Genomic DNA, 25,752 nt, shown 5'->3' with positions numbered 1-25,752 from the left:
TTGACACTCTCTAGGCCAAAGCAGCCCACTTGATTGGAACCACATCTACAAACATCCACTCCCTTCAACACCAATATTAGTAGCAGCAGTGCACACTATCTATAAGATGCACTGCAGCAACTCACCAAAGATCCTTAGACAGCACCTTCCAAACCCATGACCACTTCCATCTAAAAGGACAAGGGCAGCAGATAGATGGGAACATCACCACCTGCAAGTTCCCCTCCAAGCAACTCACCATACGGACTTGGAAATATATTGTGGTTCCTTTGCAGTCGCTGAGTCAAAATCCTGGAATTCCCTACTCAACGGCGTTGTGGGTCAACCCACAGCACATAGACTGCAGTGATGTAAGAAGGCAGCTCACCACCACCATCTCAAAGGCAACTAGGGATTGGCAATAAATGCTGGCCAACCAGTGATGCCCATGACCCACGAATGAAAAAAAAGAACAAAAAAGCGTTATCTAAATGGCAAATTCTGAAATGTAGAACGATCTGAGAGTTCTAGAGCATGAATTACAAAAGGTTAGTATGCATCTCCAGCATGTAATTAGAAAGTTAATAGAATGTTAAAATTTATTGAAAGGAGAATTGAATACAAAGGTTATGATTCAGTTATTCAGGGCATTAATGAGACCACATCTGGAGTACTGTATACACTATTAGTTTCAAAGGATGAAAATGCATCAGAAACACTTCAGAGAAGATTTACTAAACTAATATCTGGAATGGGCAGATTGTCTTATGAGAAAAGGTTGAACTTGAGGAAAGGCTAGGCTTGTATGCTGGAGTTGGAGAAGAGTAAGAGGTGACTTGATTGAAACATAAAAGATGTTGTGGGGTCTTGACAGGATGAATGTGAAAAGGATGTTTCCTCTTATGGGAGAATCTAGAACTATGGGTCATGGCTTAAAAATAAGGCGCTGTCCATTTAAGACAGAAATGAGAATGTTTTTCTCTGAGTGTCATGATTCATTGAAACTCTCTTCCTCAAGGGTGATAGAAGAAGGGCAGGATTTTACAGCACCGACAGATATTGTTGCAGGTGGGACGGGAAAATGTGGAGAGCCAAAGTCAGTGGCTCCCCAAATTTTTCTGTCCCGCCCTTGACAACAGCTGCAGACCGGGAAATCCTGGTCAGAGTCTTTGACAATATTTACAAGTGAAGTAGATGGATTCCTGATAAGCTAGGAGGTGAAAGGATTATCAGAAGTAGATAGGAATTTGGAGTTGAGGTTTTCAGATCAGCCATTATCTTACTGAAGCAGGCTCAAAGGGCTATGTGGCCTATTCCTTCTCCTAATTCATACATTCATATGAGTTTATTTTGTCCTGATGGTACTGAGTTTCCTGAGTGTTATGGAATTGCATCCAGGGAACTACAGATTATTCCATTACACTCCTGACTTGTGTCTTGTAGCTGGTGGACAGGGTTTGGTGACTTAGCAGATTTGTTACTTGCCACAGAATTCCCTGACTCTCTGATAGCTACAGAATTTAACTGGCTGGTCCAATTAAATTTCTCATCAATGGAAACCCTCCAGGGAGGCTGATGAAGGGAGATTCAGGATTGGCAGTGCTGTTGAATGTCAGGGTACCATAGAACCTCTATAGTATAGAAGAAGGCAATCCCGCCCACTGCGTATACACCAACTTTCCATAAGAACATCGTACCCACGCCCACATCCCTACCCTATCCCCATGCATTTTACCATGACTAATCCACCTAATTTACACATGGCTATTCACCTAACCTGCACATCATTGGACTGTGGAGCAAATCCACGTAGACACAGGGAGAACTTACAAACTCCACACCGACAGTCACCCAAGGCCGCATGGTTAGATTCTTTTTCTTTCTCGTTGTAGATGGTTGTTGCCTGGCACTTGCTTGGCATGAATGATACTTATTACTTACTAGCCTAAGCTTGTCAATCAAGTAGCCATGCCTATCACAAAGAAAGATGCTTATGATGGTTGGAGTTGAATTATCTCAGTTCCAAGACATCATCGCATGAGTTCCTCAGGTCAGTGTCCTGGGTCCAATCATAGAGTCCCACAGTGCAGGAGGCGGCCATTTGGCCCATCAAGTCTGCACCGACAACTATCCCACCTAGTCCCTATCCCCACAACCCTATATATTTACCCACTAATCTTCTCACAGTAAGGGACAATTTAGCATGGCCATCTTCAGGTGCTTCATCAATGACCTTCCTTCCATCATAAGGTCAGAAGTGGGGATGTTCACAGGTGACGGCACAATGTTCATCACTATTCACTACTCCTCAGATACAGAAGAAGTCCATGTCCAAATATAGTAAAATTTGGACAATATCCAAGCTTTGGTGACAAGTGGCAAGTAACATTTGTGCCACATAAGTGCCAGGCAATCAAAGCATCACTCCCTGACATTCAATGACATTACCATTGCTGAATCCCCCACTATCAACAACTTGAGGATTACCATTGACCAGAAACTGAACTGGACTAGCCATAAAAGTACTGTGGCTACAAGAGCAGATCAAAGGCTAGGAATCCTGTGATGAGTAACTCACCTCCTGACTTCCCAAAGACTGTCCATCATCTACAAGGCACAAGTCAGGAGTGTGATGGAATACTCTCCTTTGCCTGGATGAGTGCAGCTCCAATAACATTCAGGAAGCTTGACACCATCCAGGACAAAGCAGCTCACTTAATTGCTATCCCCTCCACAAACATTCATTCCCTCCACCACCAATGAACAGTGGCAGCAGGTTCCTTTGACAGCACCTTCCAAACCCACAATCACTACCACCTAGAAGGGCAAGGGCAGCAGATACCTGGGAAAACCATGACCTGGAGGTTCCCCTCCAAGTCACTCACCATCCAGATTTAGAAATATATTGCCATTTCTTCATTGTCATTGGGTTAAATTCCTAGAATTCCCTCCCTAAAAGCACTGTGGGTACACCTCAGGAACTGTAGCAGTTCAAGGAGGCACCTCACAATCACCTACCTTCTCAAGGGAAATTAAGAATGGCCAATAAATACCAGCCTAGCCAGCAATGCCCCCTGCCATAAATTAATAAGAAAGAATATAAGCTTGTTGTCCAGGTCTTGCTGCATATGGACACAGACTGCTACAGTATCTGAGTATTTGGTAGCGTAGACATAGAGAACACGTTTCTGTCTGTGTGGGCTTCAACTTACTAGGAACTAATAATAGGCCATAAATTGTTAGTGTTAGTCACTAACATATCCAATAGGGAGATCAGGAGAAACTTTTTTTTATCCAAAAAGTAGATTGAATGTGGAGCATGCCACCACAAGGAATAGGTGAGACAGGCAACAGATACCTTTAAAATGAAGTAATACAGGAGCCAGAAAGGAATCGAAGGATGTGATGATAGGTTAAGATGGGAAGAAACATGTGGAGTATAACCCCCAACACAGGTTGGACAAAATGACCTGTGTCTGCACTGTAGGTTCTGTGTAGCTCTATGTAATACATAATCAGAAGCACTGATCATCTCGGTTTCCTGCGCATGCTTATTAGTGTTACTATCTGTTCATTGTTTTCTGGACATTCTTCATCTTTGAGTGACTAGGCCTGTTGCTGCTAGCCTTCACCTCCTTATCTTCTTGTGATATTTATTACAGAAAACCTTCTTCTCCATTCACACTCCCTCCAGGCTTCTAGACATGTTGGCGCTGGTCTAGCAATTAAAATTCCACACTTCATCTAACCATTGGTCATTGTATATCTCCCAGTGCCCAGAGACTGACCTAATCCTGTTTAGCCTCTACTAATACTACAACTTAATCCTTTACATAACTCTAGCTATTCACCCTGGTTTACTAATTTTTATATTAACTACCTCGATGTGCACACAGAGTGAAATTGACAGGTGAGAAATCATGTTAATTGTTTTTAGTTGAGTTGCCAAATCAGGTCACACAGTTTACGTGTATACAGCAGTATCCAAAAATACAGCCATTTATCCTGTCAGAAACACTGCCAGCTCTCGAAACATCTTGTTCAACATGCCCCATTTTCTACATTCACATCTCTTTATTGATTATTAACGTAGACAAGAGAAAATATTTAAAAGGAAGTAGAAAGAGGGAAAAAAATAACACATTTCTAGAAAAGCAAAATACTGTGGTGCTGAAAATCTGAAATAAAAACAGAAGCTAGATAAACTCAGCAGCTCTGGCAGCATCTGTGGAGAGAAAAACACATTTAACATTTGAAGTCCATCTGACCTTCCTACAGCACTCAGATGAATGGTCTGTATAAGCAACAGATAGACTTCAAACATTAAATGGGTTTCACTCTCCACAGATGTTGCCAGAGCTGCTGAGTTTATCCAGCATTTTCTATAACACGTTCCTATGCTTTACCTATGCAGAGGTGTCTCAAAATTTTTGAAGGGATGATGGGAAAGAAATAGACATAAAACAAGGGGCAAAAGCAAAATGTAGGGTGAATTAAAGCAAGACTAAAGCACTGGTTCTTTAGCAGGCCTTTAGAAACTAATGGGGAGGTGGTAAGGATCTTTTACATATACCAAAGACCGAATCTTCACCTTGTACACATTTGCTGTTCTAAAGAACATATTACCTTCCATTGAAACCAATTTATTGCTCCTCAGTCCATCTGTTTAATACCTGCAACTGGCATTTCAGTCTCCTTCACATTGGTTACACAATCACATATCTTGCCAGCGTCAATGAATTTTATAAGTATACTCAATGCACTTGCTTCATATCGCCCATTATAAACAGAAAAGGTCCCAGAACAGACAGAGGAAACATCCTAGTGACTGCTGCCCACAGAGCCATTTCCACCATCTGCTTCCTATTTCCATGTGAATATGATCTCAGCTAGCCATTAACTCTATGAGCCTTAATGTCATTTTACAAGCTTCATATAAACAGCTCCCTAATGCTTTTGTGTTTCTTATTTGTGTTCAGGTTGTGGAGACTGCTGGCAAGACTGCATTCATGAAGAGTTAGCTCTTCTTGAACTGCTACAGTCCATTCAGTGACAACATTTATTCTTCTGTTTGGCAGTAACTGCTTTGCAACTAACTAAGCAGCTTGAAAGGTCTCTTTAGAAGGCATCTACATTGTGAAACTGGGCAACGTAGCACCGGTTGTACAGGTACTAGGAGGTTTTTTTTGTTGAGTGTGCCATGTTTCTGGTAACTTTTGGCACAGCCAGCATGATGCTCCATGCTGTGAAGGGTGGTAGCAATGCTGGTGTGCCATGGCTGATTTCCCCACCACTTAAAGTATCAATAGAAAAATCCCACCCATAGTTGCAGTGCTTCTGAGTTTGCAATGTGCCGAACAAATGGAGCATACGATGCAAAGTGGGGAAGCTCTGTAAAGTTAGAACAGATGATGTGGAGATGCCGGCGTTGGACTGGGGTAAACACAGTAAGAAGTCTCACAACATCAGGTTAAAGTTCAACAGGTTTATTTGGTAGCAAAAGCCACTAGCTTTCGGAGCACTTGCTGCTTCTGTTTGTGAATAGAATTCCCACTCACCTGACGAAGGAGGAGCAAGAGCTCCAAAAACTAGTGGCTTTCGCTACCAAATAAACTTATTGGTCTTTAACCTGATGTTGTGAGACTCCTTACTAAGTTAGAGCAGTTACAGGGGCTCACTACAGAAAATCCTACCCACCCAAGTTTTCAGATAGCATTTCTCATACATCCATCTCAGCGAGAAGCAGCGCCTGTGACACCTCAGATTCAACAAGAAGGTGATCACAGAATTGTGCCACCTCCTTCAAGAGGACCTGCAGCTTCATGGCAGGCAAGAACTGCACTGCCAGTGATTGTAAAAGCCACAGTCATAGTAAACTTCTATTTATGTTGCCAAGCTTGTTGGGTCTGCTGCATTCTTCACAACCTTCAGGAGGGAGTAATTGCTGCCAGATATCCAGAGGCCATCTTAGAAGGGGAAGGAGAATAGGAGGCAGGGCGGGTGCATCTGGGACTCTTCCACTCTCCAAGGGCTGTCCAAAAGTACCTGCTCAAACTTTCATTCCCTTTAAAGTTCATGTGATACCTGCATCTGAACTCATAATTGCAAGTGTCAAATCAAGGAACACCAAGATTGGGGGAAAGGCAAATTGTGCGGAGGGTGTGGAGAGTCTGCAGAAGGATCTAGATAGGCTGGGCGAATGGGCCAGGAAATGGCAAATGGAATTTAATGTTGGCAAGTGTGAGGTGGTCCACTTTGGTAGGAAGAATGGTAGGAAGGACTATTACTTACGTGGCGAAAAACTGCAGCAGGCGACGGTGCAGAGGGACCTCGGGGTCCTTGTGCATGAGTCGCAAAAACCCAGCCTGCAGGTGCAGCAGGTGGTCAGGAAGGCGAATGGGATGCTGGCCTTCATAGCGAGGGGGATTGAATATAAAAGTAGGGAGGTCTTGCTGCAGCTGTATAGGGCATTGGTGAGGCCGCAGCTGGAGTACTGTGTGCAGTTTTGGGCGCCGCACCTGCGCAAGGATATTTTGGCCTTGGAGGGAGTGCAGAGGAGGTTTACTAGGCTGATACCGGAGTTGAGGGGGTTGAACTATGAGGAGAGGCTGAATAAACTGGGCTTGTACTCGTTAGAGTTTAGAAGAATGAGGGGAGATCTCATTGAGACGTACAAGATGATGAATGGGATGGATAGGATAGAGGTGGAGAGACTCTTCCCGCTCAAAAAAGACAGTAGGACTAGGGGGCACAGCCTCAAGATAAAGGGGGGGCGGTTTAGAACGGAGTTGAGGAGGAACTTCTTCACTCAAAGGGTGGTGAATATCTGGAATTCTCTGCCCGTTGAAGTGGTGGAGGCTGCCTCGCTAAATATTTTTAAGAAGCGGGTTGATGGGTTTTTGATAAGAGAGGGGATTAAGGGTTATGGGGAGAGGGCGGGAAAGTGGAACTGAGCCACGACAGATCAGCCATGATCTTATTGAATGGCGGGGCAGGCTCGAAGGGCCAGATGGCCTACTCCTGCTCCTATTTCTTATGTTCTTATGTTCTTATGCTTTCACATCTAAATCTCTTGTGCTGCTGTCCTCTCCATTATTGTTAACAGTCTACCATTAGATAAACTTCTCCAGAACGAAAGCTGCAAATTTTATACTCCATTACTCTTTGATTCAATAGGTAATGAACCACATGACACACCAATACTCTCTATACGGCACTGTACATGGAGAGGCTCAGTTTCATACCTTTCATGCTTTCAAGCAGCTGAGCTATTTTGTAAAGTTAAGTGAACTCATGGAAAGCATAAAAAGTGATAAGGTTGAACACTGAGGGCTAGATTTTACCAATCGGAGGCTAAGGGCTGGATCCGAACGTAAAATGGATCTGAGCCCAGAATCCTTGTTCCAGCATGCCCATACGCTTTTTGCTGGCTCCGGTCTGGTTCACGCTGTGGGCAGGTCTTAACGGTGCCGGAACAATCAGAGGGCTGAACCGCACATGCGCAGTTCGAAAAAAAATCAGAAACAGCGCGCCCGGGTGCGAGAAACAAAAACAGAGAGAGCTGGGATGGGGGATGGGGGGGAAGGATGAGCGATGATCGGAGCCCCCGGGAGGCAGGCCACCCCCGGCAGAGCACACTCCCAACCTACCTCGATTGCTGCTCTCCCCCTACCATCCTTCTGACCTGCACTCGTTGATGTGGAGATGCCGGCATTGGACTAGGGTAAACACAGTGAGAAGTCTCACAATACCAGGTTAAAGCCCTGTTGGAGTTTAACCTGGTGTTGAGAGACTTTTTACTGCACTCGTTGGACAACCTGCAGCACCTTCCTGGCCTTCTGCTGGCATTAGCTGGAGGAGGGGAGCAGGCTCAGATGGATCTCTGGATGCTGAAGGATGGTGGAGATTCTCCGAAGTCCATCCTCTCCCCATCCTCCACCAACCCCCCAACCAGAGATCCATCTGAGCTCGCCCCCCCCTCCTCCTGCAGATGCCAGCGGAAGGCCAGGAAGGTGCTGCAGGATGTCCAATGAGTACAGTAAAAAGTCTCACACACCAGGTTAAACTCCAACAGGACTTTAACCTGGTATTGTGAGACTTCTTACTGTGTTTTCCTCAGTCCAATGCTAGCGTCTCCACATCAACGAGTGCAGGTCAGAAGGATGGTGGAGGGAAAGCAGCAATCGAGGAAGGTTGGGGGGGGGAGGCGGGGGAGAGTGTTGCCTCCCGGGTTGGGGGGTGGGGGGTGGGGCAGTGTGTGTGTGGACTGCAGCAGTGGGGGGAGTGTACTCTGCTGAGGGGGGCCTACCTTCCAGGGGGTGGGTCTGCCTCCCGGGAGTGTCTGATTGTGGGTGGGCGGGGGGGGGGGGGGGGGGGGGGTGTGGCGGTCTGTCAGGGTGGTTAGCGGGGGGATCTGCAAAGGGTGTTCGAGAAGGATGGGCTTCGGAGGTTCCCCTGCAGAATAGGAATCCGCTTCGGATTTCTATTCCGCAGGTTGGTAACAGCGCGGATCCGGGACAGATCCAAAGATGGTAAAGTGGGATTTGGCGGTAGAGTTGGGCGCGCGGTTCATTAAGTCGATTTAAATGCATGCTAATGCATTTAAATTGTCGGGCCACCCGATTGGGGCGCGCAGAGGATCCGCGCCCAAATCGGGTGTCAGTAAAGGTGCAATCTGCTCGGTTTTGGACGCAGATCGCACTACAGGCCCGATGCCTGAAGTTACTGCGATTTCGCGCCCAAATATTTGGTAAAATCGGGCCCTGAATGTTTGATAACTGGTTGGAACAGCAAGATAAATTATACCCCACTGGGATACTCAATGAGAAAACAGCTGATTAAATGCTTCAGGAATAAATCTCTGGAATTCTTTGCCCGTTGAAGTGGTGGAGGCTGCCTCGCTAAATATTTTTAAGACGCGGGTTGATGGGTTTTTGATGAGAGAGGGGATTAAGGGTTATGGGGAGAGGGCGGGAATGTGGAACTGAGCCACGACAGATCAGCCATGATCTTATTGAATGGCGGGGCAGGCTCGAAGGGCTAGTTGGCCCACTCCTGCTCCTATTTCTTATGTTCTTATGTAAAAGAGGCAGATGCATTTCTCAAAAGAACAACTTTGTGATTATTGTAAAAAAAGACAATGGGCAGAATTTTCCCATTCCGCCCACTACGATTCCAGCCATAAGAACCATAGAGAGCGAGGGAGCAGACCATGCAAAGATCTATTGACCTCGGGCAGGATTTTCCGGGTTTGGGGCAAGCATGGCTGGAAAATCCTGCCCAATGTTTTTAGTTGATTGATTTCTCAGGCAGGACGTTTCTTGTTACTTAAGGTCATTGGTGCACGAGAACATCAAGTTAATAATGTATCAATTTAATTGTTTTGTCCTGTTTATGCCTCCAAACCAATATGAACAACGAGTTACAATGCATCTTCAGCCTATTTTACATCAGCTCAGCAAAATATTAGCAGGGCATCCATCAGGAAATTGCAAGAGCTGAGATATTACAATGGATAGAGGGCTGGTTAATGGATAGGAAACAAAAAATAGGCAAACAGAGGATATTTTTTCAAGATAGCAGGCTGTGACAAGTGGAATGCTGCAAGGGTCAGTGCTGAGGCCTCAGCTATCTACAATATAATGACTGAGATAAAGAGGAAACAAGCATTATGTATCTAAACTTGCTGATAATCCAAAGCAAAGTGGAAACGTAAGTTGCAAGGTGGATGCAGAAAGGCTGCAAAGATATAGACAAGTTAAATGACTGGGCAACAAGGTGGCAGATGGCGTATAATGTGGGGAAATGTGAGATTATTCACTTCAGTTGTAAGAATAGACAAGTAGAATATTTTTTAAAATGTGGAAAACTTCTAAATGTTGGCATTCAAAGAGATTTAGATGTGTTCATACAAGGAATTCAGAAAATTAGCATGCAGGTCCAGCAAGCAATTAGAAAGGCAAATCGCATTTTGGCCTTTATTGCAACAGGATTGGATTATAATGAAGGTTCACTCGATTGGTCCCTGATATGAGATAGTTTTATAGGATGAGAGGCTGAGCAAATTCAGCCAATATGTTTTGGAGTTGAGAGCAATAAGAGGCAATCTCATTGAAACATACAAGATTCTGAAGACATTGAGATGTTTCCATTGGCTGGGGAATCTGGAACACAGGAGCACAGTCTCAGGATAAAAGCTCAATCACCTAGAACTGAAATGAGAAGAAATTTCTTCACTCAAAGGGTTGTGAGTTCTCTATCCCAGAAGGTTTTGGATGCTCAATTAATGCCTTTATTTAAAGGCTGGGATAAACATATTGTTGGTCTTCCAGGGAATCAAGAATTGGGCGGGAAAGAGAAGTTGAAGCCTGAGATCATCTGGGACAATACAGATGGTCTCTTTCTGCTTTGTAACAATTCTATGCTTTTGTGAATGGTGGAGCAGGCTCAATGGGCCATATAAGAACGTAAGAACTAGGAGCATGAGTAGGCCATCTGGTCCCTTGAGCCTGCTCCGCCATTCAATGAGATCATGACTGCTCTTTTCGTGGACTCAGCTCCACTTACCTGCCTGCTCACTATAACCTTTAGTTCCTTTACTGTTCAAAAATTTATCTATCCTTGCCTTAAACACATTCAATGAGGTAGCCTCAACTGGGCAGGGAATTCCACAATTCACAACCCTTTGTGTGAAGAAGTTCCTCCTCAACTCAGTCCTAAATCTGCTTTGCCTTATTTTGAGGCTATACCCCATAGTTCTAGTTTCACCTGCCAGTGGAAACAACTTCCCTGCTTCAATCTTATCCATTCCCTTCATAATCTTATATATTTCTACAAGATCTTCCCTCATTCTTCTGAATTCAATGAGTGTAGTCCCAGTCTACTCAGTCTCTCCTCATCAACCAACCCTCGCAACTCCGGAATCAACCTACTGAATCTCCTCTGCACCCCCTCCAGTGCTAGTATGTCCTTTCTCAAGTAAGGGAACCAAAACTGTACACAGTACTCCAGATGTGGTCACACCAGCACCTTATACAGCTACAACATAACCTCGCTGTTTTTAAACTCCATCTCTCTAGCAATAAAGGACAAAATTCCATTTGCCTTCTTAATTGCCTGCTGCACCTGCAAACCAACTCCTTGAGATTCCTGCACCAGGACACCCAGGTCCCTCTGCACAGCGGCATGCTGCAATTTTTTTACCATTTAAGTAACAGTCCAGTTTGCTGTTATTCCTACCAAAATGGATGACCCCACATTTACCAACATGGCACTCCATCTGCCAGACCTTCGTTCACTCACTTAGATTATGTAAATCCCTTTGTAGACTTTCAGCGTCGTCTGCACACTTTGCTCTGCCATTTATCTTAGTGTCATCCGTGAATTTTGATACAGTACACTTGGTCCCCAACTCCAAATCAACTATATAAATCATAAATAATTGCGGTCTTAACACTGATCCCTGAAGCACACCACTAGTCACAGACCGCCAACCAGAAAAACACCCATTTACCCCCCACCCTTTGCTTTTTATTAGTTAACCAATCCTCTATCCAGGCTAATACATTACCCATAACACCATGCAGCTTTATCTTATGTAGCAGTCTTTGGTGCAACACCTTGACAAATGCCTTCTGGAAATCCAGATACACCACATCCACCTGTTTCCCATTGTCCACTGCACATGTAATGTTCTCAAGGAATTCCACCAAATTAGTTCTTCATGAACAGATGCTGCATCTTACCAATGGGACAATTTATATCCAAATGTCTTGTTATTTCTTCATTGATGGTAGATTCAAGCATTTTCCTTACTACAGAAGTTAAGCTAACTGGCCTATAGTTACCTGCCTTTTGTCTACCTCCTTTTTTAAACAGTGGTGTCACATTTGCTGTCTTCCAATCTGCAGGAGCCACCCCAGAGTCCAGTGAATTTTGGTAAATTACCACTAGTGCATTTGCTACTTCTCCTGCCATCTCTTTTAGTACCCTGGGATGCACTCTATCAGGACCAGGAGACTTGTCTACCTTTAGCCCCATTAACTTGCCCAACATTACTTCTTTCTTGATAATGATAGTTTCTAGGTTCTTACCTGCCATAGCCTTCCTGTCATCAATTTTTGGCATGTTATTTGTGTTCTCCACTGTGAAGATCAACAAAATAACTGTTCAATACCTCAGCCATTTTTTCATTTCCAGTTATTACATCTCCCTTTTCATTTTTTAAAGGACCAATATTTACTTTAGCCACTCTTTTTTGTTTTATATATTTGTAGAAACTTTTGCTCTCTACTATATTCTGAGATAGTTTACTCTCATAATCCATCTTTTCTTTATAGCTTTTTCCGTGGTTTTCTGCTGACTTTCTGCTGGTCTACTCCAGCTCCTAGTTCATAAGGTTTTGTAATAGTAGCTAAATGAACATTACCATTTCCTTCCCGAATGACGAAGAAAAGATATTGAGGAATACATAATCCACAAAGTTGTAGGAATAATATTTCCTTAAAAATAAAAGCCAATTCAGTATCACTTCTGCTTCACTCCAAAGCAAAGCATTGCACTTGATAGTGTTTGCAGCAGGTATGCTTTTTAAAAATTGTAAATTTTCCTGCCGAGTCACACACCATACTGACTCGGACATACATTGTCATTCCTTAATTGATGCAGGGTCAAAAGCTTGCAATTTCATACTTAACAGTTGGATCATCTTCATTACTTGGAATGCAACAGCCAAAAGGACTCATCACTATCCTCTTAGGGGTATCTAGGGATGGGCATCTCTGCCAGCCTTGCCAGAGATGTTTTCATCAAGGAGAATTACTAACAAAAAAAATTCAGAAGGTGTGCATCACTTACTATGTTAATGTTGCCTTGCATTACAAACAAGCACTACAGCAAATGTAAGCAGGTATTAGGTTACACTGTGGACTCAATGGACATTTGTGATGTTTAGTTCTAGATTTGAAATAATATTGTGAGTTTCTAGTTAACACTCAGATTAGTATATTCTCCTTTCAACTCTTAAGCCTGGTTTGGAACCCACCAGATTTTAACTTGTGTGAAAGGCTCTAAATTAAATGAATCTGTCTCAACTCAAATACAAATGAGCAAATGCTAACACAAAATTTTCTACATATTAAAACAGCAAATGCTGGAGGAACTCAGCAGCTCCGGCAGGATTTGTAGAAAGAGAAAAACAGTTACCGTTTCACGTCCATTTGACCTTTCTACAGAACTGCATCTGCAGTATTTGCTTTGTAATAGCATTTCCTGTATTCATTATACCAATGATATTGCCCACTAGAAATTTTTAGTTGCTGAATCAGATACAAGTTACTAAATTGCTATAGTACATATCAATCAGATTAAAGAACTACAAATCAGAAAAAAATACTTAAAAACATTCTTACGCTGCCAGAAATGGTATTTCTAGCAATGGAAGGCTCCAAAAAGTCTAAGAAATCCCATACTAAGGGGCATGGAAGTGTAGTGTAATTGTTGACACAAATCACAAACTCCAAGAGGCCAATTTGGGATCCAGGCCAAACCACAAACCCTAGCACCAGAAAGCTGTCTACACCAAATTGCCAATTTAGCTCAGTAAGTTATTTACATTCAAAAGGGTTTGGCTAACTGCAAGAGCTAAAACAGGCAGCCCTAAAAACACAAGATGTTTTAAACATAAATGTATTGACTACAATGTACTTTAGTCCTCATAGTTGCAAATGTAACTAACCTTGATTTTGCAAGACTCCATTTGAAGCTTGGTTGCTTATTGCTTTGGAGGTGTCTTTTTGTGTGCAAATTGGCTGCCATGTTTGCAAATTGTTACATAAAAATAATGACTACATTTCAAAAAATGTTTCACTGACTTTGAAGGGCATAAGGTTTCACATCTGTAGTAAGATGCCAAAGCAAGGAACACTTGGGCATTCCCTGGTAATTGGAGGAGATAAAGGTCATCAGATAGGGCCTGGGGATGCAGGAAGACTATTCAGCAATCACGAGGGGTAGATAGCTGTGATTGGGAGGAGAAGGAAATCGTACTCCTTCTCTGGTCATAAATCAGAAATGAGGGCACCTAGCGTGTGCATTCTCATAACAATGCTTTTCTAGTTCGTTATGGATAATATAGCTATAACATGGGGGAAATATGACCTCAAAAATGATGCCCTCACTATTGCCTTTTTTATGGAGTGGCTATCAAGACATCCAAATGCCTCATTGTAAGAGATGGGGCACTCAATTAACATATATAAATTGGGTTCCTATAATGTAGTTTGGAAGCCAATTTGAAATCCACAATTGCTGCTTGGGATCAGGATTTCCAGGAATGAAAGGAAAACAGAAGCGGCTAGCTCTATAAGAAATATATGAATTAGGAAGGCAAATGAAATGTTGGCCTTTATTGCAAGGTACTTTGAATAAAGGAGTAAAGCTATCTTGTTGCAGTTGCATACAGCAGCACCTGGAGTATTGCATTCAGTTTTGGTCTCCTCACCTAAGGAAGGATATATTTGCCAGAGTGGAAGTGCAATAAAGGTTCACCGGACTGATGCGTGGGATGGGGAGTTTGTCCAACGAAAAGAGATTGAGGAGCCCGGGCCTGAATTCTCTAGGATTTAGAGAAATGAGAGGCTATACAAAATTCTTGCAGACTTGGCAAAGTTGATACAGGAAGGATATTTCTCCTTGCTGGCAGATCTAGAACCAGAGGACGTAGGCTTAGAATAACAGGTATGCCTAAGAATGATAACTAATTTGATTGTGACTTCAACTCCACTTTGCTGTCTACCTTCCATAATGCTCAACACCCTTGTTGATCAAAACTCTATCTAATCCAGCCTTGAATATATTGAATGCCCCAGCCTTCACTGGTTGCTGAGCAAGAGAATTCCACAGATTAACAACGTGCTGAGAGAAAAAACTCTCCTCATCTCAGTCTTAAATGGGATATTCTTAATTTTTAAACTGTGTCCCCTATCTATGGTCTTCCCCAACAAGGGGAAACATTCTCTCGGCCCCCACTCTGTCAAATCCTATCAGGATCTCTTCTCATTCTTCTAAGCTCCAAATGGATATAGGCCCAATTTACTTAAACTTTCCTCATAATATAATCAATCCCTCATCCCAGGAATCAGTCTACTAATGCAAGTAGAATTTTTTCTTAAGTAAGGAGGCCAAAACTGTATATCAGATCTAAATAAGGCCTTGTACAGCTGTAGCAAGACTTCTCTACTGTTACATTCAATTCTCCTTGCAATAAATGCAAGCATTCCATTTACTTTCCTAGTCGCTTGCTGTATCTCCATACTAACTTTTAGTCATTCACATGCCAGGACACCCAGATCCCCCTGGACCAAAGTGTATTCCAAATGATAATTGTAGGTGGCCAGTCATAAAGCCCACTGCTGGATTCTGGCTTATGCTATAGGCAGGGACTGCCTTGTCTTCTCTTAGCATTCCCAGTAGTGGCTTGTGGTCTGTAACAATGATAAATTTCTGTTCATAAAGGTACTTGTGGAAATTTTTTTACACCAAACATCACTGCTAACCCTTCTTTTTCGATGTGGGTGTATTTGGGTTCTGTGATAGCCAAGATCCAGGAAGCATACACAATTGGGCGTTCTCTCTATTTGGCCACCTATATGCCAATACCACCTGGATGCCATATGGGGATGCGTCACAGGTCAGTTAAATTTCTTTCCTGGGATTATAATATGCCAGGACATTAGGTGCTTTCCTTCATAGGGATATACTGGAAAACCATTCACAAGCCTGATCCATTTTTTAGTAATTGGTGAAACGGAGCCAGGATGTTTATAAATTTCCCATATTAGGTTACTAATCCCAGAAATGATCTTAACTCCTAGATGGACGTGGAAACTGGGGTGCCCTTGATTACATCCTTTGGAGGACAGGATATAAAGCAAACTTGTCTACTCTGTAGCCCAGATAGGTTACTTGGGGTGGGGCCTGGAATACACATTTTTCCCTTCTTAAGCATACACCTGCCTTGGAAAATCAACTTAGAACTGCCTCAAGGCTCTCTAGGGGTTCGTTATTTGTTTTTCCTATTATGAGGATGTCAAACAGATAGAAAGCAACCTGAGGTAAACATTGTAAAATATCTTCCATTGTTCGCTGGAAGACTGAGCAAGCTGATGGTGGCCCAGATAGCAATCTAGTGTATTGCTAAAGGCTCTTTTGAGTATTAATCGTGTAAGTTAAGGGCTGGAGTCCAGAGCGAATTTTATGGTATACTGATTCTCCAACAACCGATTACGGCCACATTGGTAGTGACCTCCATTAGTATCAAATGTCCATTTATCTTGATTGGGACCGATTTGGACATCGCTCTGCAATTTAATTGTTCCAAATCAAATGTAGGTGGACCTCCTGGATACTGGTCTATGGGTCGTTTGTTTTTCTAAATCTAGATCTTGTGGGATCCCTTTGCCATTTCGACTCTGCATATCAGCAACAATTACAATACGCTACTGAGCAGGATTCCGAAGGAATTTGTAACTGTTTGGTCAAAGTTTGGTTTTGCTTTGGGGCAGTGCTATGGGCAGATCTGGAGTAATGTGTATCAAGATACTTCCAGAGTGAGGCTATGTAATCACCTGCGTTCAAGTGGTGGTTCCCGCATCAGTTGAACTGGCATGGGTGTCCACTTCTGTTGGGGTACCTACCAACTTATATACTCCACTGCAACATTTTCCAATGATAAGACCAGCTTTGGAATCTATCTGAAGTCCAGTTGAGCTTCAGCTAATAGCCCTTTTTGAATAGCTACTTTATTAGCCTCGCATACCAGACAGACTCTAAGCATCATGTTAGGGGTTAAACCAAATTCTTCTGCCAGATGTCTTAACCTAGTTAGGAAACCTGCAATAGATTCCTCTAAATCTTGGATCGCTAAGTAAAAATGATAATATTTCAGAATTAGAGGTGGCTTGAGGTCATAGTATTGTCTAATGAGTTCAGTCAATTCTTGGAAGGTTTTAGTATCCAGTGCCTCAGAGAAGGTTAAACTCCAAATAACAGCAAATGCTGAAGCACCACAGGCAATCAGGAGAATTACCCATTGTTTTTTGTCTGTCATAATGTAATTTTCCCAAAAAAAGTAACGCATGCATTCCACATACTGGGCCCAGTCCTCGATAGCAGGATTGAACGAGTTTAGTGTTCCAACAAAGGCATGATGTATAAGAATGGCTTACCCCAAATTAGGCCAACTGTTGTGAACGAGTTCTGATGTGGATATGCCGCCATTGGACTGGGGTAAACACAGTAAAAAGTCTGACAACACCAGGTTTAAGTCCAACCGATTTATTTGATAGTAAAGCTTGTGAGATTACTATCAAATGAATCGGTTGGACTTAAACCTGGTGTTGTCAGACATTTTACTGTGAACGAGTTCCTACAGGGTCATGCTTTTCTTTGTATCCACTGAAGTAACTTCTCCAACGCCGGTGTCCCTTCACCAAACTTAGATTTAGTTATGTAGTCAGCAACAGTCCAACTGGTACTTCCTAGTAAGGGGTATAAACCCAGAATCCCATTAACCCTGACACTCCAGTTATATACATCACTGTGCCATTATTGCCTTAATCAGGGAGCTTGTATTCTAAGAGGGCCACATTGTGGGCCTCGTTAAAGTCATTACAATCAGAAGCAAGGAAAATCTGGTACAAATTATCTGGAGTATTTTGATAAGATAGTTGAATGCTTTGAAAATTTTGAACATCATATCACTACTGACCCAGCAATGAAGCCAGTGATTTAGCCCCACCAAAAGAACTAAGAGGAAAGCTTGAAAGAGATCTCGATGAGGTGGAAGAAAAGGTGATCGCTATGGGTCTACAGACTTGGTAAAATTTTTTTGCGGTGAAAGAGGAGATAACTGGACAGCTAAGAACTTGCGCGAATCCCAAACAGCATAATCAAGCAATAAAGAGGAATCACTACTCCATTCCAACACTAGAAGAGATCATACCAGCAATGATAGGGGCAGAAGTTTTCAATACAGTTGATGACAGAAATAGTTACTGGAGCATGAAAGTTGATTAGACATCTTCACTGTTGATAACATTCAACACACCCCCTGGTTGGTACAAATTCCTGTACCTACTATTTGCTTTAGAGTGAGCCTGAACGTGTTCCAGAAGGAAGAAAATGAGACAGTCACAAGATGCAAACAGGCAGTTGGTGTAGCTGATGGTGTGGATGAAAACAGATCACAACCACCACCTACATTAAACTATGGAAAGAACCAAGAAAACTGGAACCAAGCTAAACACAGACAAGTGCTGCATTGTGAAGGTGACAGAATGCTAGCTCTTTGGAATGGTGTACACACCTGATGGAGTCAAGCTGAGTCCTTAAAAGGATAGAGCCATCTCTGAGATGAAAGCCCCAAAAGACAAAAGTTGAGAAATGTCCTTGTTTTGATTCAAGACATGAATTCTCTCATATCTTACATGGCAGAACACACAGCAAACCTACAAGAGTTAAAGTAGATGTTGAGAACCAGTGGTTAAAGTCACATCAGAGGGGTTTCAATGAACTTAAAGAAGTCGTATGCAAGGAGGCAATTCTGTCATATCACAACAGAGGAAGGGATTTCTGAAAGTGTTACATGTGACAATGGAGCCCAATTCACCTGCAGATAATTTTAGTAATTTGCTGAACAGTATTTGTTCAGTATCATTATCTCATCACCACATTACCCAAAAAAGACACGAACAGATAGTGCAGAGAACCCTCATGCAATACCAAGGGACAAACAAAGATCCAAACCATGTCTTATTATCACTCTGATCTACACCTCTCAAGGCTGACATGAAATCACCTGCAAAGTTGCTGAATGGAAGAAAGTATAAGAAAATTCTGCCAGGCAAGGCACTCCCTCCAAATGACCAGGAAACGACAACTCACGGATGCAGAATTAGGAGATCAGCACTTCAGTGAGCATGCCAAATCCCTGTCTGAGCCATTGAAAGGACATGTGCAGGATCCAATCACGAAAACGTGAAACCCAGCAAAACATTTTCAGTGAAGCTGAGACTCCAAGCTCATATGTCACTGAGACTAAAACTGGAAAGCCAACAAGAAGGAAGAGAGGCAATACTTGACCTACTCCTTATTGGAGAAGCAGAAAAGATCATAAACAACAGCAACAAATTTACTAATCAGTGAGACAACATCACCAACAAGCAGTGCAACATGAACATCGACAGCAAGTCACACAACATCAGAAACGTCAGGCACAACTCCTATAACACAAGGAGCAATACGCATAACATCACTGATGCAGCATGTCAACGCATCATCAAGAGTGATGAAATCCGTAAGTCAGGGGCACATATAAGAACATAAGAACATAAGAAATAGGAGCAGGAGTAGGCCATCTAGCCCTTCGAGCCTGCCCCGCCATTCAGTAAGATCATGGCTGATCTGTCGTGGCTCAGTTCCACATTCCCGCCCTCTCCCCATAACCCTTAATCCCCTCGCTTATCAAAAACCCATCAACCCGCGTCTTAAAAATATTTAGCGAGTCAGCATCCACCACCTCAACGGGCAGAGAATTCCAGAGATTCACCACCCTTTGAGTGAAGAAGTTCCTCCTCAACTCCGTTCTAAACCACGCCCCCCCCCTTTATCTTGAGGCTGTGCCCCCTAGTCCTACTGTCCTTTCTGAGCGGGAAGAGTCTCTCCACCTCTATCCTATCCATCCCATTCATATCCCTACTACCAAAACAAAACTGTTAATGGGAATCTTTGAAAAATAAAACAAGCTGCAAAAGGTTCTTGAAGTGTCCAGTTCAATTATAAAAATTGACTGATAATCTTCTTTTGTTCAATATTATATGTAAAATGTTCATGATTGGAATAGTTATATTGACATAGAGGCATTTTTACAATGCATTTTTGGTATGTGGGTGTGACTGGTTCGGTCAGCATTTATTGTGCATCCCTAATTACCCTTGAGAAGGTAGTGGTGAGTTGCCTTCTTGAACTGCTGCAGTCCCTGTGGTGTAGGTTTCTATGAGGGGGAGAGTTCCAGGATTTTGACCCAGCGATAGTGAAGAAAAGGTGAAATATTTCCAAGTAAGGGTGATGTGTGGCTTGGAAGGGAACTTCCAAATGGTGGTGTTTATTTTAAGAAAAAGAGATGTGATATGTTATTTGTAAAGAGCTTGCTATGATAATGCACTTCTCGGGTGCCATACTTCGTGGCTGCATAGCAATCATGATATGCCAAGAAACAAGATATCAGCCTTTTCGGTTTACTAAGCACATGGAGATCAGAAAGAAAAATACTCGAAGTTCCAGCATTTAGAGTATAAACTGTGATTATTTCTAATTTATGTGAATCAGAAGACATAATATCCAATTTAAATCTTTAATCTGCTGATGCCTCCCAATCCCCTCCTGTTTGTTGTTTGGGGTTGATTGTTTTTATTGCCTCCATGATTGTCATTTGCATTCTCTCACTGTCTTGAGAGAGGAGGGTAGAGAAAATTAATGGAAAAACGATGAGAAAAGCAGATAAAAAGGATTTACAACAAAGTAGAATACATTTATGTTGCTCCAATGACAGATACACCATACTCTTTACCGATTTTATTTTTGGCATGAATGAGCATTTTGAAATCTATAGTGAATGCTGGAATAGTCTCCATACCCGCTACTTGTATCCTTGCAGAAGCGAAAAAAAATCTCATACCTGAGGCTTGAAAAATGCTTGCATCTTTCATGGAGGAATCAACTCCAACAGCCTCCACTGATAAATTTAAGTGTTACTTCACCCATGAGACAGTAGTAGAGACACAGACACACCACTGCCTATTAGTCTCAATTCCCTGCATAATTATTTAAGATGTAGGAGGCCGACAGTGTTGCTGCTTCAGAACTATCACATAATCTTATGCAGACTGCAATTGCAAGGTATTGACCAGCACAATCAGACTGCATGACACCGAGCAGTCTCTGCCTGGAAGTCAGTCAGGCATGTCCAAGATTATGAACAGTACCTAATTTGACCTATAGTAGATGAATTCCAGGATAGAACCCAGAAAGGCACCACCCTGACGAACAGCAGCCAGCAGCGATGACTCACGACTCTACAAATTTGGCCTGAGACAAATTGCTGAAGAGGTAACTTCAGTAATCAGCCTGCTCATATAGGTTGCTTCAAACCAGTCAACTCAGTCAAACCTCCCTTAAAGCAATTTGTGACTTGAACAACAAGAAATGTCAATTGTTTCTCGCCCTTTCTGTGCAGCTCTCCACAAGACAGTTAAAAAAGCTAAATTCAGGGTGTCAGCTCTCCTTCCTATACTCAAAATATAACACCAAACATCCAGCAAATCTTTACGAAGAGCAATGAAGTGATGAGAGGCTTCATAACCTACACAGCTGAGGAGCTTTAAATATTACTGTTCAATTTAGGGAATATAAAGAGTCCTGATACAGTAAATATAGAAAGATAATTTGGATAAGGAGCTATCAATTTAACATATGCATGAAGAAAGACAAACAGTTAAAAGAACATTCTGCACACAGACTCATTCGAGAATGGAATGTTTTGCTACTGGGAGCGGCTGAAATTAAGATAATTGCATTGCTTAAAGGAAAAGTAGATAAATAACTCAACAAAGAAAGGAAAAAAGCAAGATATTTTTGAATAGCTATCTCAAGAGGCCAGCACAGATTTTGGACTGAATGGCCTCCTACTAAATCTCAAAAATTCAAAAAATATACTGTAATGTTTCCCTTTCACACCACAGTCGCTGTGTTTTGTAACACAACATTTTACTTTTCTATCATTGAGATTAATTTACCCCACTATAAGCCACTGCGAGACGGGTGTGGATTTGAAAATTTCAGAAAGGGAAATCCAATCACAGCCACCTCTAGTTTTAGCAGAGATGAGTCGAGGGGCAGATGTCTAATCTCCTGTCTATAGGTGTGTCCCTCATCTCATTATTATAATTAGACTGCCTGACTCAGGTTTTATTTGTGCTTCAGGTTTAACATTGGGGGCGGAGTTTCCCAGGCCTGAAAACCCAAGAGCTGAATAGGACTGAAAATGGCTGGACTGATGAGGCTTTCCTGCATTGTTTGCTGGTCAGGAGGAGCAGGATTACTTCCCCCAGTCTAGCAAGCTAACTTATTAATCATAAGGAATGTTAAATTTGACTACCCACCCCAGGATGAACAGAAGACAGAAAGGCGTGGGTTTAAAAATTGTAAAATGGGAAAACCTGACCACAAACAATAGGCCCACCTTACCTCCCCAAATATGATTGGCCAGCTGACCTCTCTCTTCCTAAGATTGACTCATGAATCCTACCAAGTCTCTGACTCCTCACCAATCTCCCACTGAACCTCCCCAGCAATGTCCAAGTGATAATCTTTCTATTAACCCTCAGTGATGCCCAACCCACAAACTCCCTGCACCACCACTCTCTCTAGCCTCTTGATGAATGGGATGGATAGGATAGAGGTGGAGAGACTCTTCCCGCTCAGAAAGGACAGTAGGACTAGGGGGCACAGCCTCAAGATAAAGGGGGGGCGGTTTAGAACGGAGTTGAGGAGGAACTTCTTCACTCAAAGGGTGGTGAATCTCTGGAATTCTCTGCCCGTTGAAGTGGTGGAGGCTGCCTCGCTAAATATTTTTAAGATGCGGGTTGATGGGTTTTTGTTAAGCGAGGGGATTAAGGGTTATGGGGAGAGGGCGGGAACGTGGAACTGAGCCACGACAGTTCAGCCATGATCTTATTGAATGGCGGGGCAGGCTCGAAGGGCTAGATGGCCTACTCCTGCTCCTATTTCTTATGTTCTTATAATCTCTGCAGGTCACATTCCCTATTGTCTGATCCACAATGTTTCTGGGGTCTCCTGTCTACTGTCTGGTACACCACTTTTGTGGGGAGACACATCACCCATGTTCAAATGATGATCTCTCCATTTAAGCCTGGTGTATCAGCACAAATAGATGCCACCCACAATTATTAGTCTCCAAGATTGCCAGTATCTGAGATTGAGGGCTGTGTGTGGCAAATAATGTGAAGGCACATCTTCATTAGTGCTGTTCTGCTTAACTCTCTCTTCTTCTTTGGTCTGCTGTGGTTAGGTAGGAGGCAGATCTTGGGTATCTAGAAGCAGAAAATTAGAAGGGGAGGCTAAGTGCGGTGGAAGGCAATACGTCCATGGTGACATCTTATGCATGTAGCTTGCTCTTCATGCCTTGCAGCAAGATGACAGTTGAGAAAGGGCACGAGTAGAAACATCCAATTGTCCCCAGTGTTCTTAGTAGCACCACAGTCCAGGACCTTGTCGCAGCTGGCCCTATGATGAGGACAACTTTTCATTCATAGAGTCCAAGAAATACAGGTATTCCTGTTTCTCATAAGTTCTGCTCTGTTATCTTCTATTTATGTGCCCCTTTTCCAGCAAGAGAGAGGAAAGAATGTCATTATGTCCTGTGATTAGGTGATTATGCCTGTCATAGTTGAGTAGCTTGAGGCATGTGTAGGCACCAAGATGCAGGGCTGATGGGTAGGCTGATAGGCTGGATAGGTAGGTAATTAGGTAGGTAAGCAAGTTGGTAGGTAGGCAAGTGGGAGAGTAGTTGCATGCAAGTTAATAATTATAGTAACTTTCAAAGTGTAATTGTAACAGCTGCTCCCAACACCCTTTCAGGTAGCGTATTCCAGAGCCTAACACAACAATTTGTCCTCATAGGATCATATAAATTTATGGCAAATGATGCCATTCAATTCATTGAGCCTTGTGCCATAGCTTGATCTCACTTTTCAGTCCACTTCAAGCGCATATTCAAATTTTTTTTAAATACAATGAGGATTTCTGCCTCTAATATTCTTTTTTTAAAAGAGTCTTGCGCCAGACTCTATGGATGGGAAAGTTTCTCGTTTGAATTCAAGAGTTGGATAGACATAGCACTTGGGGCGAATGGGATCAAAGGTTATGGGGAGAAAGCAGGATTAGGCTATTGAGTCGGATGATCAGCCATGATCCTAATAAGTGCTGGAGCAGGCTCGAGGGGCCAAATGGCCTCCTCCTGCTCCTAACTTCTATGTTTCAACTGTCTCTGATTTTTCTACTAATTATTTTGGATCTATGACCGCTGAAAAGAAGAGAGCTCTGGCACCTAATTTTACATACAAGTGTCCCCTCAGCCTCCTCTGTTCCAAAGAATCCACCCTCAGCTTGCCCTTCCCTTGTAGTTCCTGGCAACATCTTCATAGATTTCCTCTGTATCTTCTCTAACACATCATATCCTTCCTGTAATATGGTGCAAGCTGTATTTTACCTGTGACCTAACTTGTGTCTTATACAGTTCTATCATAATTTCTCTGCACTTATATTCTATGTAAGAAGTCTCACAACACCAGGTTAAAGTCCAACAGGTTTGTTTGGCAGCTTTTGCCACCAAATAAATCTGTTGGACTTTAACCTGGTGTTGTGAGACTTCTTACTGTGCTTAACCCAGTCCAACATCGGCATCTCCACATCATCTTATATTCTGTACCATGGCTAATAAAGGAAAGTATCTGGTATATCTTCCTTAACATCTTATCTGCCTGTTCTGTTGCCTCAGAGGATCTATGTACATGCACTTGAAAATCCCTTTGTTCTACACATTTCAGTATCTGACAATTTATTGTGCATTCTCCTGACTTGATAGAGTCAGAGAACGCAGAAAAGGCCCATCGGTCCATTGATTGATGCCCTCCCCAAATGCAACACCGCACACTGCTCTGGATTGAACTCCATTTACCACTTTTTACCTCTGACCAATCCATTGATTTCTTTTTGTATCATCTAGCCTCTGATCCTTTTGTCAATTATCTTAAATCTATTCTTTTTGTTTATGTGTCTTCCTCCTAAAGGCCTTCCTCTTTACTTTATAGAAAACACTTATAATTTTGAACATTTCTATTAACCTAATTAACAGGTGAAATGCATGTAACTGCACAACTAGTTTTGTACTTAAACCTTAGTAAGAAGTCTCATAACACCTAGTGACTTTTTACTGTGCCCACCCCAATCCGACACCGGTATCTCCACATAATGGCTACTTTAACCATGATTTGTAATCCAGCCTGTAAACCAATGGTTTAATAATATGGTGGTTCTGCCTGGACAACCAGCAGGAAGCATAGCAAAGTACTAGTATGCTGATAGTTTCAGCTGCATAAATCCAGTACTTCTGCTTAAATTTAGTCAACCCTATTTTCCATTAACATGTCCATAAGCTCTCTGCACTTTGGTAAATGGGGTGTTGCCCAACATCTGAAGACTCCGCACACTCTATCACACAAACAAATGGCGAGTTGGGGGGTTCCCAGGCAAGATGAGGCAGATTTGAATGGGAAAATAAATCCCCTAAATGTGATATAAGGTTAGGATCCTGATGTCACCCCAATATGCCCTCGTTCCCTTTTGTGCATGATCTTTGAGGCTCAGTAACTGGGTCCTCTTCAACAGTGCCCAGTTATCTCTGAGGGAAACCCTCCATCCCTGCCCATGTCTCCAGAACCTACTCCTGCACGTGATGCACTCTTAATCTTGTGCCAACCCATCTATCCGGAATATATGACTCACTGAAGTATGTGTTTCTGCACTGGTGGAGGATGTGCATGTGACAGTATAGCTTCAAAATGCTTGTTCTCTGAGCACTCCTTGGCTGGTTTGTCATCGTCTCCTTTAGAACCTGGAAAAAACCTGTGGGAGATG

The 25,752-nt window shown here is 42.6% G+C and overlaps 1 protein-coding gene across 2 annotated transcripts in view; it reads right to left on the bottom strand.

Moving 5' to 3' along the window:
- Positions 1-25,752, bottom strand: part of LOC145350865 (uncharacterized) — a 191,342-nt gene that overhangs the window by 88,185 nt on the left and 77,405 nt on the right. For both annotated transcript variants that reach the window (XR_013888255.1, XM_080200252.1), the window contains exon 4: positions 25,621-25,740. Coding sequence is in view for 1 of the 2 variants with exons in the window: in XM_080200252.1 (XP_080056378.1) it covers positions 25,621-25,740 (120 nt within the window). In the remaining variant the exon portion in view is untranslated. The remainder of the gene's footprint in view (positions 1-25,620; positions 25,741-25,752) is intronic.

The sequence above is a fragment of the Carcharhinus amblyrhynchos genome, chromosome 12 (assembly GCF_965287045.1).
Source record: "Carcharhinus amblyrhynchos chromosome 12, sCarAmb.v2.hapA, whole genome shotgun sequence".
Lineage (NCBI taxonomy): Eukaryota > Metazoa > Chordata > Chondrichthyes > Carcharhiniformes > Carcharhinidae > Carcharhinus > Carcharhinus amblyrhynchos.
This window is presented reverse-complemented; position numbering and strand designations above follow the sequence as displayed.